Source organism: Rhinatrema bivittatum, chromosome 3 (assembly GCF_901001135.1).
Source record: "Rhinatrema bivittatum chromosome 3, aRhiBiv1.1, whole genome shotgun sequence".
Lineage (NCBI taxonomy): Eukaryota > Metazoa > Chordata > Amphibia > Gymnophiona > Rhinatrematidae > Rhinatrema > Rhinatrema bivittatum.
The window spans coordinates 542,538,063-542,557,396 of record NC_042617.1 but is presented as its reverse complement, the minus strand read 5'-3'; the positions used below and the strand labels follow the sequence as shown (position 1 = coordinate 542,557,396).

The 19,334-nt window shown below is 44.5% G+C and overlaps 1 protein-coding gene across 2 annotated transcripts in view; it reads left to right on the top strand.

The window, feature by feature from the left end:
• SMPDL3A (sphingomyelin phosphodiesterase acid like 3A) overlaps nt 1–19,334 on the top strand; it is a 66,737-nt gene that overhangs the window by 6,713 nt on the left and 40,690 nt on the right. The window contains exons 2-3 of one of the 2 annotated variants that reach the window (XM_029596404.1): nt 8,134–8,347; nt 17,045–17,189. In XM_029596404.1, coding sequence (XP_029452264.1) covers nt 8,134–8,347; nt 17,045–17,189 — 359 coding nt within the window. The remainder of the gene's footprint in view (nt 1–8,133; nt 8,348–17,044; nt 17,190–19,334) is intronic. The other variant, XM_029596405.1, reaches the window with a different exon arrangement.

Sequence of the window (19,334 nt, the reverse complement as noted above, 5' to 3'; positions counted from 1 at the left end):
AGTGGCTGTTCTCTAAGTCAACTTGATTAATAGCAGTTAATAGATTTCCCCAGGAACTTATTCAAACTTTTTTTTAAATCCAGCTATACTAACTGCCATAACCACATCCTCTGGCACATTCCATAGCTTAATTGTGCATTGAGTGAAAAAGAATTTTCTACTATTTGTTGGCTTCCTATCTGCTTCTTAATTCTGTTCAAATCTCTTCTCTCCACTACAATTGTATTCACTCTGAAGCTCCATAGTACCTCTCCTCTCTTATCTTCCTCATGCCCCCTTGTGAACTCTCTTCATTGGGCAAGCTGCTCCTATTTGTGCTCTTCTCCTCCTCTGTTGCTACCTCTGGGCTCTGAACTTTCTGGCATGTGCACCATGGGCCTGGCATGGCCTTCTTGAGTTGGTGTGCATTTCTCCATCACTGGCTGTATTCAGGTCCTGCTTAAAAACCTTTCTTTTTGAGACTGCTTTTAAATTCTGATGCTGATTCTCTCATGTAAAATATGTTTGACTGTAGTGTGGTTACTAGAAAATTATTTGTATTGTATGTGAGTGTGTGTGTGTGTGTGTGTCATCTAGATTGCAAACTTCACTGAACAGGGACAGTCTCATTTTATGTATCTGCATAGCACTGCATCCATCTAGTGGCGCTACAGAAATGTTAGTGGTTTTAGTAGATTGTTCTGTTGAAAGTATAGCCACACACCTAGCATCGGATTCTACTGCCTGCTTCAGACCTGGATAAATGTACTGAAATCGTAGGCTGGAACAGCCAGTAGGAAGACAGGTTACAGCTTGGGTTATCACTAGTGGAGCTCCACCAAAGGCACTTCCCTCAATTCCTCCTCGTTTAAGCACTTAAATGAACATTGAGTTGATTTTTTTTTGTTTGTTATTTACCATGATGTTCCATTTATAAAATAAATTAATCAGAAACCCTTTGTTTCCCCAGTTCTAATTAATAAGGATTCTTCTACCTCTCTTATCAGGTGTACCATAAAATACTAAGTGCCATTCCTCAACTCTTTTTTTTTTTTTTCCTTTTTCTATCCTGGATTTCTCTTCCTCTTTTGCTACACTCTTCCCCTAACCAACTATCCTTTCTTGCCCTCTTTCTTTTCTACCCCGTCCCTCCTCATTCCTTTCCCAATCTTTTCCCCCTTCCCTTCCCCTTCCTGCATGGATCTTCTTTCAATTCTTCTGCCCTCTCTCATTCCCTTTCCCATCCCTGCACTGAGAAGAATCTGCAAGCAAAAACTTGTATAAACATTCCGTAGTGGTTTGGCACAAGCTTTTTGCTTGCACTTTTTTTTCCTTTGGATCTTTTGTCCCCATATACAGAAGTTGCAGGACATGAAATCGGTGAGCAAAGGGTGCATGGTTTTGAAATAGTGCAAGCATAGAACAGGTTGAATTAGTTTAACCTTGGTGAGCTGTAGTGCCAGTCATCTGCCCTTCACCCCGTGCAACTCTTCTTGTAAGCATTCATAAGAGGTCAGTAGCCAGGGTTCAAGCTTTAACAATTGGAGCCATTGCTCAAGAGCTTCAGACTTGTTTTGATGCAGTTTTTTAAATTGTATTCGTTACATGTATTTTTTCGGTGTAAAATTGTGCATGGAAACAGATTTGCAGGCATTTTTCTTACTCCTTAAATGTTTTTTTTTTTAATTTGTAGTTATCAGATATACTGAATAATTATTAAAGGGAATATCTCATCATGTACAAAAATTAATCATAAATTTAAATCCATTATAAATAAGACTAGGAAAACGATTTCCATGCCATAAAATCAAGACCACAATTTGGGAGGGGGAGGGGGAAGATCTTGTGATGCAGCACAAACCAAACTGCGATGTCATTGAGTTAGGTTTGCAGTTTCAAAAAATAAAAAACCACAACCCATAGCACAATATACAAAACAGTTTTAATCCAGGGCTACTTAGGAGGAACATGCTTAATAGGAACTTTATCTAAAAGAAATCTTTATTAAAAGATTTGATTTTAAAAAGGCACATTTGTTGCCCTTAAAATTAACAGTGCATTATATGGAATCTTTTATTTATTAAAATGTTTTCTATACAACATTTTTGGTGAAAAAGACTGCCCAACATGCACTACAGTATAACTAAAAGCTTAATAATCTTCTATCAACCTCCCCACCTCTCTAAAATCAACCCACTAACAAAATTAAAACATAATTACTCCTCATTACTCTAAACATCAGAGCTAACGGGTAGATTTTAAAAGCATTGCTCGTGCAAAAATGGCCCAATACACGCATATGTGGGCCACGTGCGAGCAATGCAAATTTTTAGAAGCTGGGAAGTATGTGTGTACATAACCTGTGCGCACGTGAAGAATAAGGAGGCAGAAAAGGGGCGGGGCATGGGGCTAAGACTTGCGTGCATAACCCCTGAATTTTGCAAGGCTGAGCATGGCAACGAGTGCCATGTTACCTGCATAACTTTACTACTGGTCCTGTTGAGGCACAAGTCTGGAGATTTTGGGCCATAGGGATCCTGAACACTGGGGGCAGGGGGAGGGTGAAGGAGAGAGAGAGACAGACAGACAATCTGACACTCTAAATATCTCCCACGGTAAGAGGAGCACTTTCAACTCAGGGTTTTACCTATTAGACCATCAGTTCACCCAGTCCTTCTCCAGGTCATCAAGACCTTCCTGGTTCTTAAGCTTGAACTCCCCCTTAGTTCACCCAAACCTCCCCCCCCCCCCCAAGTCAGTACCTTACAATAAACACATTTAATATCATTTACACCAGATAAATAGCAGGTGTAAAATTATGCAAGTTGGCAAATCTATCAGGTGAACTTTCAAAGGAGTTACACATGTAAATGTATCATAGCAATTTTCAAAAGTGATTTATGCATGGAAAAAGGTGAATTTTAAAACTCCGGCGTGCACCAATACCGGGAGATACTCGAGTATGTTGGGCCAGCATGGACTAAGTGGACATTAAAAGCGGTCCATGTATGCACATATCTCCCGCTACATGCACAAATGAAAAAGTCCAAAACAGGGGTGGGGTATGGGTGTGGTCTGGGTGCAACATGGCCATTCCAGGACTTTAACATGAAATCTGCGCGGAAGTATTTACATGCACAAACGTGCAGTGGGGTCCCCCGCCGCGTGACTTTACTACTGCTGTGGATGGCGTGTAAGAAAAAACAAAAAATCTAGGCGAGTCTGCGGGGTTTTAAGGGTTGGGCCTAACAGGAGGACAGGAAGCTAATACACTAGGGGAGTTAGGATAAAAACGTTTTCAGTGCCCGTCTAAACATTTTTGGTTCACTGATGTTCCTGATCGTGAGCGGTAGAGAGTTCCAAAAGAATAGGCCTGCGATGCACAGAGCACGTTCTCGAGTCTCATTTAAACAAGCGGACTTAGGAGAAGGAAAATCCAGTAAATTTTGTGTAGATGACCAGAGATTACAGGATGGAGTGTGTATTTTTAGTACAAAGGGGATCCAAGGAGATTTGACATTATTTAACAAGGTGTGGATAGTGACAGCAAGTCTTATGTTATGTCTTTAATGTGTTTAAAGGTTTGCTTGTTTTATTTTTAGTTTATGAATGTTTTTATGTTGTTAGCAATCACCCCGCCAGGAGGGCAGAGTTAGCGATCTGGTATTGATCAGCTCCTCCCAAGGGGAGGAATTAGCAATCTGATAGGCTTGGCTCCTGTAGGAGGAGGAATTAGCAATCTTGTTAGTGCTCTGCTCCCCCAAAGGGGAGAAGATGGCAAAGTGTTAAGCTTCGTCCTGTAACAGGAGGAGCCAGCAACCTGTATGATCCTCACGGGGAGTTAGCTATCTGATATGGATCAGCTTCCTCAGAGAGAGGAGTAATGGTCTGATGTGGGTTGGCTCCCACAGAGTGCCAAATGATGATACCACTCTATTAGTGTAAGGAGTAACACTTAGTAGAAATAGTGAATCCCTGGGCCGATGGCAGATGACAGCACCCTCAAGTGGAGATCCTGAGAGGGACCACCGGCTAGGCTGGAGTATTGAGACAAACACAGATAGTTCTTTATTAGACTGGAAGTAGAACCACCAGAGGTGGCAATAGTGAGTTGATGTGCCTGGCAGGGCTGAAGTCCTTCAGATACTGGAATTACGATCTCTGAGTTGCTGAGCTGTAAGGAGAGACTATAGGTAGTGAGTAGACAGGGTATGCTGGACATATAACCAGTGGTAGATGATACACTCACTCTTGTAGATATCTGTAATGTCTTCCTATGCAACAGAGAGTCTTCAGTATTCAGGAACAGGAGCTGCAGGCGAATACTGGTTCTTATAGGCAGTCTGAAATAGAACTCACAATAACTGTGAATGGGATGGCTTCTGGAATAGGAGAGAGGTTAGGAGAGATTTAGGAACGTAGGCCCCCCCAGGGAGTGATTACTGGTTCCTATCTGTAAATCTGTAATAGTAATCCATAAGATATAGGTGGTATGCGATATCTTCTGAGGAAGAAGAGAGTCTGAGAAAGGTATTAGGAACATAGGCCCTCGTGGAGCGAGTACCGGTTCCTATTCTGCAATCTGCAATGGTAACTTACGATCTCCGTACCTGCGATAACGTCTTAGACTGAAGGGAGTCTTAGAGATTAGGAACATGAGCCCTCGTGGAGCGAGTACCGGTTGCTGTCTGTAATAGGACTCACTGTGTTCACATCTGCGATTGTCTCCAGGCAATCGCAGATGAGTCTTCGGGAACGTAGGCCCTCAAGGAGTGAGTACCGGATCCTGTCCAACAATCTGAAATCAAGAAGAGGGAGAGCGGGGCCCCCAAGGAGCGGGTACCCCTGGGTGAGTCTGTAGAGGCAGAGCAGCGGAGAAAGAATTCCCCGAGAGTTGCGAGGAAGGGGTTCCTACTCTTGCCCTTTCTAACTCAATTCGTAGTAGCAATCAAAGACCTTTTATGTTGGAAGCAGATGACGTCACTACGGGGGATGCCCCCGAGGTTCGCGCCCTTGCTGGTACAAAGTCTGGAGCGCGCGCGCGCCCTTATGTCATCAGGAACATGGCGGATCCATAGCGTCAGGCCAGCCCATGGATTCCAGGAAGAAAATGGCGAGAAGAAGCCGCGGCAGCATCCGTCCGTCAGACCCGAAGGGAGTCGGCACAAGGTAGAGAGGGTGGAGCGAGGGCGAGAACAGGCATGAATGCAACAGTACCCCCCCTTCAAAGGGCAGTCTCCTCTTTGGTTGTCAGGTTAAGTACCAAAGATGCGCGAGGTGGAACTGATGAAGCATCTCTTTATCCAATAGGTCTGAGGCTCCCAAAGATGGTTTCGGGGCCGAAGCCCTTTCAGGCAACAAAACTCAGTCTCTGTACAACATCCAGAGTCTCTAAATTCTTGAGTTCAAGTTCGTATGTACACGATGACAAGTAGATGATGAGATTTGAAGAATCTCGCAGAATGTATAATGAAGTCAGCAGCAATGAGATGGGCTGCCGTGGATGTCACTGAGGTTTCATTGGAAGTGGTGATGTAGACTCTGGTCCATAATCCACTTCTAAGTTGCTCTTCCACAGGGTGCTGGAAGAGAGATAATGGCAATACCAGCAAAGCGAAAGGGCTGTTGGATGGGGACATCTTCATCTTCAGAATCAGCAGTGCTGTTAACCTCCAGCACGACCTTCGAGCAACCAAACGTTAAGTTGATAAACAGGGATATCTTCTTCTTTGGAATCAACAGTGCCATAGGCTTGTGGCACATCTTCCGAGTGAACCAACGAAGTTGATAGTGAGATATCTTCTTCTTTGGAATCAACAATGCCATAGGCTTGTGGGCATGACTTCCGAATAAACCAAATGCGAACGCTGGTAGCTAGAGATGTCTTCTTCTTTGGAACTGATGGCTTCTGGAATAGGAGAGAGGTTAGGAGAGATTTAGGAATGTAGGCCCTCGTGGAGCGAGTACTGGTTCCTATCTGTAAATCTGTAATAGTAGTCCATAAGATATAGGTATGCGATATCTTCTGAGAAAGGTATTAGGAACCTTCTGAGAAAGGTATTAGGAACATAGGCCCTCATGGAGTGAGTACCGGTTCCTATTCTGCAATCTGCAATGGTAACTCATGATCTCCGTACCTGCGATAACGTCTTAGACTGAAAGGAGTCTTAGAGATTAGGAACATGAGCCCTCGTGGAGCGAGTACCATTTCCTGTCTGTAATAGGACTCACTGTGTTCACGTCTGTGATTGCCTCCAGGCAACAGGAGTCTTCTGAGTCTTCGGGAACGTAGGCCCTCGAGGATTGAGTACCGGATCCCGTCCAACAATCTGAAATCAAGAAGAGGGAGAGCGGGGCCCCCAAGAAGCGGGTACCCCTGGGTGAGTCTGTAGAGGCAGAGCAGCGGAGAAAGAATTTCCCAAGAGTTGCGAGGAAGGGGTTCCTACTCTTGCCCTTGCTAACTCGATTCATAGTAGCAATCAAAGACCTTTTATGTTGGAAGCGGATGACATCACTACGGGGGGATGCCCCTGAGGTTTACGCTCTTGCTGGTACAAAGTCTGGAGCGCGCACGCGCCCCCTTACATCATCAGGAACATGGCGGATCCATAGAGTCAGGCCAGCCAGGAGATTCCAGGAAGAAAATGGCGAGAAGAAGCTGCGGCAGCATCCGTCCGTCAGACCTGAAGGGAGTCGCCACAAGATAGAGAGGGTAGAGCGAGGGCGAGAACAGGCACGAACGCAACATATGTACAGTGCCTAGGAATGTTGATATGTGGTTTATAAATTTCAGATAAATAAATATATGGGCTAATTTAATTGATTCTTGGACCAAATACATACAGATATATCTCTTGAATATGCATTGTACATATCATGAAAACAGACTGGTTTGTGGTCCTAGTTGTTGCGCTTGGAGGTGGACCCTTGTCCTGGAGCTGTGGAGAATGGCTCCCTGTTAGGGACCAGGAAGCACTTGCCCCCAGGGGGCGGAGCACAGGAGGAGACAGAGGCTAGGATGAGCTTCACCACTGGAAGCCCGCGGTCCCCCTGGGTGGAGCCCGTAAGGACCCGGGCTGCTTGGACTTAGGTGGGCCTCGCAGGGTCTCCTGGAGAGGTAGTAGAGAGGCGTGCCCACGAACAGCAAGGGAGCATGGTGGGACACTAGGCTGTAGGTCTGGAGGAACAGGGAAGGCCAGTACAGCGTAGGCGATGACAAGGCAAAGGACAAAGCCAGAATCAGGAGACGTGGTCAATGGCAGCCGGGGTCAGAATCCGAGGATCAGTCAGAGGAGTAATCAACGAAGCAGGGGTCAGGTTGCAGAGGTCAGACGAGGTCACAAGGGAGGCAAAGGTCAGGATCCAGGCAGCGAACAGAATGGTCAAGGAGCAGGCCGAGGTCAGTACCAGAGAGACAGTCCGAGGGTACTATCTGGGAAGACAGGACAGACAAAACGCTGGAACAGAAGGATGCTGGAACAGAAGGACAATGGACAAGGCTGGAACAGTAGGACACTGGAAGAAGGCTGGAACAAGACTGGAACAAGACTGGAACAAGACTGAAACAAGACTGAAACAAGACTGTGAATGCGGAGTCAAACTAGTACACTTACAGTGCCGACCTGATTGCCAAGGCAAGGAAGTTCAGGCAGGAACTTCCTTATATGCTACGTTCAATCAGGGTGCGCACCGGAGCTAGGACCCACTCCTGGCCCTACAAGAGGCCGGGCGGTCCGCATGCACGTGTGTAGGGGCGTGGCCCATGCCACTGGGGACGCCGAACTCCGGCGTGAGGCCTGGTGTGCAGTGGAAGGTCTGGCGACCGCCGCCGCAGGACGCCTAGGCCTGGAGGAGCTCACGGCTGCCGCTGGGGAGGCTGACCCATGACTTGCAGAGGAGCTAGCGAGATGAGCAGGCCCGTGGGTGGGCCGGGCGCGGACGGGTCAGATTTGCACATACCCCTGCTATACATATTCTTCTACTTAGAAATAACCCCTGGAGAGAAGAACTAATGCTTGAAACTGGTGCTCTAGACAAGGCAGCATACATTGCTGACCACCCCTTTTAGCAGAATAATCATTCTATTACAGTTTGGGATTGTGTCAGCAAAATCTCATTTTACCCTATTCTTTTTTTTGTTTTTTTTTTATGCAGAACAGTTCTGGCATGTGTCCGACTTGCATCTGGATTCAACATACCACGTGACTGATGACCACACCAAAGTGTGTGCTTCATCCAAGGGGTTAAATGCCTCCAATCCCGGCATCTATGGAGATTTCATGTGCGATTCCCCATACCAACTTATTCTCTCAGCATTTAACCACATGAAGAATTCCCAAGAAAAGGTGTCCTTTATGATATGGACTGGGTAAGCAGCTAATTAGACCTCAAATGCCGCACAGTAGCTATTTTGTTGATCAAATAAGGACTAATATAATTGACATTTACTAAGATTTCTGTGTGAACATCCATGTACATAAGAGCAGAAAGAAGTGACTTTCTTCTGTTGGTATTTACAGAGGTGTTTTAGCCACTTTGTGAAGGAAAAAAGTTTATTAGATCGCTATGTGTGTGTGTGTGTGAGAGTGTGTGTGTATTAGGGTTGTGCATTCGTTTGCAGCAAAATAGGAAATAGAGACGATATTTCCTATTTTGTTGCATTTCAGGGGGGCGACAAAATGATAAGAAAACCCATGAAATTTCGAGTGGTTTTCTTATCGTATTTGGGGGGGGGGGGGGGGGGGGAGAAAGGGCACATTTAAAAAAAAAACAAACCCAAACCCACCCCAACCCTTCAAATTTAATTACTTGCAACCCCCCACCCTCCCGACCCCCCCAGATTTGCCCTCCCCCCTCCCCCCAAGACATACCGAAAGTCCCTGGTGGTCCAGCGGGATCCTGGGAGCGATCTCCCCCTCTCGGGCCGTCGGCTACCACTAATAAAAATGGTGCCGATGGCCCTTTGCCCTTACCATGTGACAGGGGCTATCTGTGCCATTGGTCGGCCCCTGTCACATGGTAGGAGCAATGGATGGCCTGCGCCATTTTTTAAGATGACGCCGGCCATCTATTGCTCCTACCATGTGACAGAGGCCGGCCAATGGCACCAATAGCCCCTGTCACACGGTAAGGGCAAAGGGCCATTGGCGCCATTTTGATTACTGATAGCCGTCAGTCTGAGAGCAGGAGATTGCTCTTGGGACCCCCGCTGGACCACCAGGGAATTTTGGCAAGTTTTGGGGGGGTCAGGAGGGTGGGGGGGGGGTTGCAATTAATTATATTGAAGGGTTGGGGTGGGTTTGTTTTTTGTTTTTTTTTAAACAACCCCCCATTGTAATTAATTAAATTTGAAGGATTGGGGCGGGTTTCATTTTGCGGGCAGCCGAAATAAAATTGGACCGAACTGCGGGAAAACTAAATTTCCTGCGGCGGCCCGATAACAAAGGCCGAACCAAAAGGTTCGGCCGAATCACATCTCTAGTTTGTATATGTGTGTGCATTTCTGTGATCCCCTACTAACTTTTTTGTTTGATATCTTAGCCACATCAGTATTTCAGGACATATCAAAAATATGAGGACTGTGATGAACATGCTTATTTTTCACATATCCACACATCCATGAACCGTGGATACTCATATGTATTCTGGAAAGTAGACTCAAGTTCTGGCTGCAACTTCTTGTTTATACTAGAAGGAATATATACAAGAACAGATAAAGTATTTCCATGAAGCTTAGGATGAAATGCAAAATAATAAGTCTGAAACAACAAGGAAAGGTTTTGTGACTAGGCTGGCAATATAAGTAAATTGTCTGCATAAGGCTACTAGCTAGATTGTTCAAAATATGAAATGCTCACCAAAACGAACCCAAAAAGACCACTATATCCAATCCTTAAATGAAATATTCACAAAATAGAGCAAGTGGGAGCAACTCATGAACTAGTATTATAAAACACCTGTAGAAATCCACTATGGCAGGTTAAAGAGCCTCAAACTATTGTGCTTCATGGGTAGGTATAATCATATACCAATGAATGTTCAATAATAACAGCTGATTTTTTATATATTTTTGGAATACAAATAGAACTTCAATTATAAAGAAACCAAAATGCATCAATTTAGCACTTAAGCTTAAAGTGTGACGAACTTGCAATGGTTGGACATGAGGACCCAGGGCTGCTAATGATATTGTAAAGGGCTACCAGACACTAGCAGTATTTTGGCACAGATGCCTGCCATCAGGGTGTATGTAAGTCATCAGCATGTGTCTGCTCGTCTTTCTCTATAATAAATTCCTTGTTTTCTGGGTGCATTTTTTTCATTTAGCCTTATTCCTAAATCTCCTTTCATTTTTGTCTTAAGAACATAAGAGCATAAGAATTGCCATACTGGGTCAGACCAAGGGTCCATCAAGCCCAGTATCCTGTTTCCAACAGTGGCCAATCCAAGCCACAAGTACCTGGCAAGTACCCAAACATTAAATAAATCTCAAGCTACTATTGCTTATTAATTAATAGCAGTTTATGGATTTTTTCTCTAGGAATTATCCAAACCTTTTTTAAACCCAGTTACACTAAATGATGTAACCACATCCTCTGGCAAGGAATTCCAGAACTTAACTTTGTGCTGAGTGAAAAATAATGTTTTTAAATTTGTTTTAAATGAGCTACTTGCTAACTTCATGGAGTGCCCCCTAGTCCTTCTGTTATCTGAGAGAGTAATTAATCAATTTACATTAACTTTTTCAAGTCCCTTCATGATTTTGTAGACCTTTATCATATATCACCTCAGTCATCTCTTCTCCAAACTGAACAGCCTTAAATTCCTTAGCCTTCCATGCCCCTTATCATTTTGGCCGCTCTTCTATGCACTTTCTGCAATGCAACTATATATTTTTTGAGATGTGGTTGTTACAGTTCTGGCCGCAAGCGGCGCGACCAGACCCTTACCTCCGTGCTCCTGGACCTGTTCCCGCTTCAGGTGGCCTAGTTCGTGGCCTGTTCGGCGGCGTCCCCGCGGGATCCATGCCGCCGGGAAGCCTCCCATGGATGCCCTGCCTCTAGGCGCGCGCGTGCGCGCGCCACTTGGGCGCTTTTCTAGGCCGTTTCCCACCAGTGGTGACTCCGCCCAGTTCCTGACATCAGACACCGTGGCCTTGATAAGCCAGCCGCGGACACTCAGTCTTTGCCTTGCAACGGGCTTACCTACTGGTCTCCTGTTGCTCCATGCCCCGGAGTGAGCTGCCTTGGAGCTCGCTCCGTTCCTGCTTGCCTGCTACAGTACCTGTTTGGTTCCTGCTTGCCTGCCACAGTTCCTGCCCGGTTCCAGTACCCGAGTCTTGCTACAGTTCCTGTCTACTGTTCTAGTCTGGTTCCAGTTCCCTGTCCTGTTCATCAGCCTGCTTGTTCCAGTCTCAAGTTCATCAGTTCGCCTAAGTCCCAGCGGCTGGGCTTCTACGGGCTCCTCCTGGGGGAGCACCAGCTTCCAGGGTGAAGAGCACCACTACATCCTGCCTGAACATCTGCCACCCGGCCTGCGGTGTACCAGAGACATTGAACCCCTTTCCCAGTCTCCTGCAGGTCGGCCCAAGGGTCCACTAAACTGAGACTCCATAACAGTGGTGACCAGAATTGCACACAGTATTCAAGATGCAGTCTCACCAAAGAGCAATAGAGAGGCATTTTGATATCCATCATTTTATTTGCCATTCCTTCTTAATATCTGTTAAAATTTTGTTTGCTTTCTTGATCACCACAGCACTCTGACCCGACAATTTCAATGTATTATCCGCTATGATGCCTAGATCTTTTTCCTGGGTGGCAACTCCTAAGATAGAATCTAAAATTGTTTAACTACAGCAAGGGTTATTTTTCCCTAATATGCATCACTTTGCACTTGTCCACATTAAATTTCATCTGCCATTTGGAAGCCCAATCTTCCAGTCTCACAAGGTCCTCCTGCAATTTATCACAATCCGTTTGAGCTTTAACTACTCTGCATAATTTTGTGTCATCCACAAATTTGATCACCTCATTGGTCATTCCCCTTTCCAGATCATTTATAAATATATTAAAAAGTACTGGTCCAAGTACAGATCCCTGAGGCACTCCACTGTTTACCTTTTTCCACTGTGAAAACAGACCATTTAATCCTACTCTCTGTTTCTTGTCTTTTAACCAGATTGTAATCCATAAAAGGACATCATCTCCTATCCCATGACTTTTTAGTTTTCTTAGAAGTCTGTCATGCGGGACTTTGTTGAACACTTTCTGAAAATCCAAATACACCATATCTACTGGTTCACCTTTGTCCACACATTTATTCATCCCTTCAAAAAAAATGTAGGAGATTTGTGAGGCAAGACTTCCCTTGGGTAAATCCATGTTGGCTGTGTCACATTAAATCATGTCTATGTTTTGTAATTTTATTCTTTATAACAGTTTCCATGATTTTTCCCAGCACTGAAGTCAGGCTCACCGATCTGCGGAGGCTTCTGGTGAACTCTCCTCTCCGATTACCAGTCCACAGGAATTTGCTATGGCAGGGGCCTAGTCTCAAAGATCCAATTTGATTTTTGTCTTACAATGGGGCCCTTAAGAAGGCTTGGTTGCTAGAGTGTGGGTAGTCCACTGCTATGGTTTCCACCTGGCTTTGAGTGTGAAAGTTATTCACTTCCTTAGCCTATGTTCATGTTTGGCGAATGTTTTAGACTTGGTGTAAGGAATGAGGGGTACATTCTCATTCATTTAAAATCCCACTCAGTTTGGATTTTTTGCAGGATGTGTGGTGTAAGGACCTGGCCCTTAATTCCTTGAAAGTACAAGTGGCGGCTCTGGCCTGTTTCCAAGGTAACGTGAATGGTGAACCCTTGTTGACTGATCCAGTTGTGGCATGACCTTGAAAGGGATGAAGCATCTTCATCCTCCCTTGCGGTTGTCGGTGCCCTTGTGGAGTCTTAATCTGGTTCTGGAATTCTGGCAGGTTCCAACTTTCGACCACTGCATAGCCTCTTCCTGAGGTTATTTACTAGAGGACAATGTTCTGTGCATAGAGTTTCCAAATTTTGGGCTCTGTCTTGCCAGGGACCGTCTCTGCGACTATCTCGGGAATGATCCAGATGCAAACTGTTCCATTCTTTTGGTCAAAGGTGGTCTTGGATTTTCACTAGAATCAATCAATTCCTGCCAATTCTGAGCAGAGAGAGAGAGAGAGGTGGATGAATATCTCCAGTTACGGACCTTGGTTGTCAAGTGGCATATCTTGAGGTATTGGAGGTTTCTAAACCTCTCAGGAAGATGGACCAGCTGTTTATACTCCATGATGGGAGTAAACAGGATGAGCCGGCGAAATGGGCTGTGATAGCCAGCTGGATTAAGAAGGTTATCACGACCGCGTATGTGGATGCTGAGTAGCTGTTGCCTAGTCAGGCTAGCACTCATTCCACTAGGGCTCAGGCAGTGTCATGGGCGGAGATTAGATCGTGCCTCCCATCGAGATTTGCCAAGCTGCGACATTGCTTTTCTTATACAACTTCCAGGCATTATTGCCTGGATATGCAAGCCCGATGCAGCCTTCTTGCATGCGGTATTGATTGGACCGTGGGCAGCCTCTCACCCTGTTCGAGAGTAGCTTTGGTACATCCCACTGGTAGCATTCACCTGTCTGAATGCTAAGAAAGGAGAAATTACTACTTACCTAATAATTCCTTTTTCTTTAATGAGTGCAGATTAATCCGCCTTCCCGCCCTTGAGTGCCCGATGTTAGTGCTATTGTCCTCCTGAGTGACTACATTTCCTGGGATTACTGGTAAGTGTCAGATTTAGTCCCTAGATTAATAATATTACACTCCTTGTCTAACCTCAATGTTTATTCTGTTAATTGACTGTTTGAGTTTTTGTCTTAATGTTTATGATCATGTATACTTTAGTTGTCCACAATTGGCTTTTGCAAAGAATACTAGTAGGCTGATGTCGGTGCAGGGGTATATATAATGTGATGTCAGCTTTGCTCTGTCTTCATCTGCTGGTAGAGGTGCATAACCCACTGGTGTGGATTAACCTGTCCTCATTAAAGAAAAGGAAATTATCAGGTAAGTAGTAATTTCTCCTTATGCTTTCTGGATGGCATGGGAGTGGCAGCTGCAACACTAAAGGGGCCACACTGGCACTGGGGGTTGGGTTCCATGTGGAAATTTGATTTACTTTGGGTAGGTGCACATTCTGCTGGGCAGACTAGATGGGTCTTTTGGGCTTTATCTGCCATTATTTACTATCCTCCCCTAGGGATGTGATTTGGCCGAACCTTTTGGTTCGGCCTTCATGATCGGCCCGCTGTGGGAAATTTCATTTTCCCGCGGTTCAGGCAGATTTTATTTCATATGCCCCCGAAATGAAACCTGAAACCCGCCCCAACCCTTCAGATTTAATGAATTCCGGCCGGTGCCATCTTAAAAAATGGCGTGGTCCATCCATTGCTCCTACCATGTGACAGGGGCCGACCAATGGCATCGATAACCCCTGTTACATGGTAAGGGCAAAGGGCCATCAGCGCCATTTTGATTAGTGGCAGCCGACGGCCCGAGAGAGGGGGATCGCTCTCGGGACCCCACTGGACCACCAGGGACTTTCGGTAAGTCTTGGGGGGAGGGAGTCAGGCAAGTCTTGGGGGGGTCAGGGGTGGGGGGTTGCAATTAATTACATTTTAAGGGTTGAGGTGGGTTTGGGGTTTTTTTTTTTAATGTACCCTTTCTCCCCCCCAGAAATATGATAAGAAAACCACACAACATTTTTTGGGTTTTCTTATTGTTTCGTCATCCCCCCTGAAACGCAACGAAATAGGAAATATCGTCTCTATTTCCTATTTCATTGCAAATGAATGCACATCCCTATCCTCCCCCCTCCCCACATCCCATGTTTTTGTAAAACTGCTTCTTGTGCCTCCCCCAATCGTATTCACATTTGATCAATTCCTCCTACATTGCCTAATGTATCACTTAATGTATACTGAAATTTGAGGCTTATGGTTTCATTTTCTGAAAAACTTGTAAAACCCCAGCTAAAATACAAGGGATGTAGGCATTCTTCCCTCTTTTCAAATGTATTCAGAATTCTGCAGGGTAAGGCCCAGGCTTATCAGCGCTGTACTCACAGCTTAAAGAACATTTAAATTTTCATTTCAGCAAAAGGGCACTCAGACCCCTTCCTTCTTAAATCATCATGCAACAGACTGATTCTCTGACTGTTTCCTCCTATGTCTGTTTTTGCTGAGAACAAAAGAGATTGTGGAACTTGAATTCCCACAGGTTTCAGGAACACACCATTTGTGATGTGTACAAAAAAATGTGATTTCTGGAAATAAACAGTATCAATTTATGTGTCATTGTCGGAAAACTGAGAGGGCATTTTCTCCCTCTTGTTTTATCTCATTTTTCAGAAAAGAAAGCATAAACTCCCTGAAATTCCTGGAATATGTTTTTGATAATTACACCAATTGTGTTACCCAACTGGTTACTAAATAGTGACTCATACTAATAAGCTCCTAGTGAGACCTAATGCTTGTTTTTCACCTTGGTGTGCTTGAAAAAAATAAAATTTCAAAGCCATTTCCAAGCATTAACCACTGGTTTATGCATGTAAATGGCTTGTCATAAGATTGCTCAGGATTTGTGCCCCTAAAAGTGTGTGCTAATCTGAATTCATGTCTGCTTTTATAAGTGCATGAGAAAGAGGTAGTCTTGGGGATAGAGATGAGGTACTGTAGTTTGGATACACTTGCATACTTTTGATTTTAAAAAGTATGGACATAAATTAACCCAAGTTCTTATCTGTAAAGAGCAGGTGTAACTTTGTGCGGGTTAGGTCATGCATGATATTTTGGAAAATTTTCAGAGCAGATTTGTGTGTATAGGTTTGCTGTGAAAAATTGACATAACATGTGTTCTTGAAATGTACAAGTTCTGCTGATTTTTAGAAAATGACTCTCCCTGTTCCATGTGAGGAGTTGCTCGTTGACTATTTGCCAATAATATGGACTCACGTCACAAGAAGAGACTGGCATGGTTAGAAAAGTTCCTGTACTGCAACATCCTTGTTTTATTGGCCCAGTAAAAAGTTTCACAACCCACAAAGACTTTATGTAACACAGAACACTATTTTGAAATATTAACACCCCTTTTGCAAAAGCAGAACTCCCTGCACATGATTAGCTGGCTAACATGTGAGACAGACCCATTCACATGGGGAAAGCCTGGGGAATTTGGAGGCATTCAAAAGATTATGCCTTCAAGGCCATCATTGTGAAACAGAGCCCAGCATCTCCCAATTAAATATCTACAGATGCTCAACCATTTGTATGGCTAAGCAGTTTTTGTAGAATAAAGGCCAGAATGCTTGCCTAGTGACAGAAAGAATCATGTAAAATCTAATCTTGGAAGGTAACATGGTAGAGCAACCTGCAGCTGAAAGATAAACTGGGAGGAAACAGCTGAGTTCCAATCCCAGCACTGCCAGTCACTTTGGCTGCACAAGAATTTGCCAGAGGTTGGAGTACAGAAGAAGGAAGCACAGTTCTTGAGCTGCTATCTCCCTCTTCCATTGACTATTCTGTGATTCTGAATGAGTCACTTTGGGTCAGATGTGCTAAGGATTTTCTCCCATTTTGCGTCTACAGGGAAAAAGTGTAGTATTTTTGGGCCTTTATTTCCTTATGCTTCTTTACTTAGTTATATTGAGAATTGTGATGGTTACTGTTAATGCTGTTTTAACGTCCTTCCTCCAGAAATTATCAAGCAGTAGATGGGGATATCCGCTTTCCAGATGTTTGCGTGCATAGCAGGATTGTTCTACTCCAAATGAAAATGTACACCATGTACCTTCAGATTTGACACTATACAAGATCACATTCATGGTTTATGGTGGTTATTTTCTGTTGAAACTTCCTACTTTTATAATTACTCAACACTGTTTACGTGACATATAAAAATATTTTGGCCTAATTTTGATTAAGTGAAAGACTTCTCATCAATCAAGTACTAAACCTGCTGTCATTACATTTTCCCCCCCTCTAGAGACAGTCCTCCTCATGTTCCAGTGAAAGAACTTTCAACAGATCTTGTCATAAATATTATCGGTAATATGACTTCCACCATTCTCAACAACTTCCCAGATATTAAGGTCTTTCCTGCTTTGGGCAACCATGACTACTGGCCGCAGGTACAGTAGCCATGCTAATGAAATTGTAAGCTGCTCCTGTATGAAATTGTTTTAGCAGTAAATACAGAAAGTGACAGCAGGCGAGAAGCACAAAGTCCATCTAGCTAGGCTCTGTCTAATGCGCTACCACAGAGTCTGCTTTAACCTCATATTCTCACAATAATAGAGTGACTCCACATATGCAGAAAGGGATCAGGATGATCATTTTTTAATGATGTTTAATGATTTTATGGTTTTTTATTTCTGGTATTGTATTTAATATATTATTGTTTTCTGTTAGATTGTTAATTTTTGTTAGCTATAACCTAGTTAATGCTGTTAAATTGGATATTGCTTTTGTTTTTATTTTAGTTTTGTTTTATATATTTAATTTATGTGTTTTCTTTTTAATGACTGATTTTAATTTGTTCCTGTACTTAATTTTGTTTTTCATTGTACATCGCTTAGATTACTATATGTAAGATACACGATTGATGAAAATATGTAGAATAAATAAATATTGTAGTGGAGCCAATAATGTATTGTGTGATCCAGTTGAGGGCCTGCCTAAGAACCAGTGTCAAAGGGATTTATTCACCTTTCCTGAGATATGATGACCGTAATCACATATGAGGTGATTAGTCTTTGTAGATACACATAGGGCGGCAGGGGTGTTGGGTCTGAACAAATTAGCAGATCTTAATATGTGTTCATCTGCCTAAGATGATGAGTGCAAATGAGGATGGCAACAATAACTTTCCTGGATAAAGATAAATATCTTACAAGCAGTCATACTCAGTGGCTGGGATATTTATTTTCTTTAGTTCAATTTTTATCAAACAACTCAAAGCAGTTACAATAAAACAAAACAAAACAAAAAACCCCCAACAATCACCCACCCACATATCTTTGGAACTGTAGGCAGAAATGACAGGACAGACTGAATGGGCCAGATGGTCTTTTCTGCCATTATTTACTATGTGGCTGTCACCTTTCTCTAAAATCGCAGAATAGGTTTCTGCCTTACACTTGTTATGTCTCAGACTTGAGTGACTTGAGTTCCCAGTGAGCATGACAGTAAAATGAGGACTGTACTCTATTTAAACCAGGGCTGTAAGTAAGTAGCAGAGTAAAGCAGGAAGAGTGCATTGTGCAGTCCCTCTCTCAACCTGCCTTTAAAAATTAAATTGTCACAAGTAAACCATGCAATTTTTTAAGCATGTTTCAAACATTGGCAAAGTGCTCTTCATTTTAAGTTGACTTTCTGTCCATATGAAAGGTCAGAGACTAGCAGTTGAGGAGGTGATAATAGACTTTCTAAAGTCCAAAAAATGTGTTTTTATTTTGGAAGGTATGGGGCGGATTTTAAAAGCCCTGCTCGCGTAAATCCGCCTGAATTTACGCGAGCAGGGCCTTGCGCGCCGGTGCGCCTATGTTCCATAGGCCTACCGGTGCGCGCAGAGCCCCGGGACTCACGTAAGTCCCGGGGTTTTTCGAGGGGGGCGTGTCGGGGCGTGTCGGGGCGTGTCGGGGCGGGGCCGATCGGCGCGGCATTTTGGGGGCAGGACGCGGCGTTTCGTGGGCGGGCCCAGGGGCGGTTACGGTCCGGGGCAGTCTGGGGGCATGGCCGCGCCCTCCGGAACCACCCCGAGGTCGCATCTCGGCGCGCTATCGGCCCGCTGGCGCGCGGGGATTTACTTCTCCCTCCAGGAGGCGTAAATCCCCCAACAAAGGTAGGGGGGTTTTTAGATAGGGCCGGGGGGGTGGGTTAGATAGAGGAAGGGAGGGGAAGGTGAGGGGAGGGCGAAAGCGAGTTCCCTCCGAGGCCGCTCCGATTTCGGAGCGGCCTTGGAGGGAACGGAGGCAGGCTGTGCGGCTCGGCGCGCGCCGGCTACATGAAATCGGCAGCCTTGCGCGCGCCGATCCAGGATTTTAGCAGATACGCGCGGCTACACGCGTATCTACTAAAATCCAGCATACTTTTGTTTGCGCCTGGTGCGCCTACAAAAGTACGCGAAGGCGCACTTTTTTAAAATCTACCCCACAACTTTTTCTGGGTCAATGTGGAAGCCAGTGGTGGATACAATGTACCCTAGAAAAGGAAGAGACTCCTGCTCAAAGAGCCATTTCTCAAGCTTCGTGTACAGGTGATGTTCCCAAAGGCAT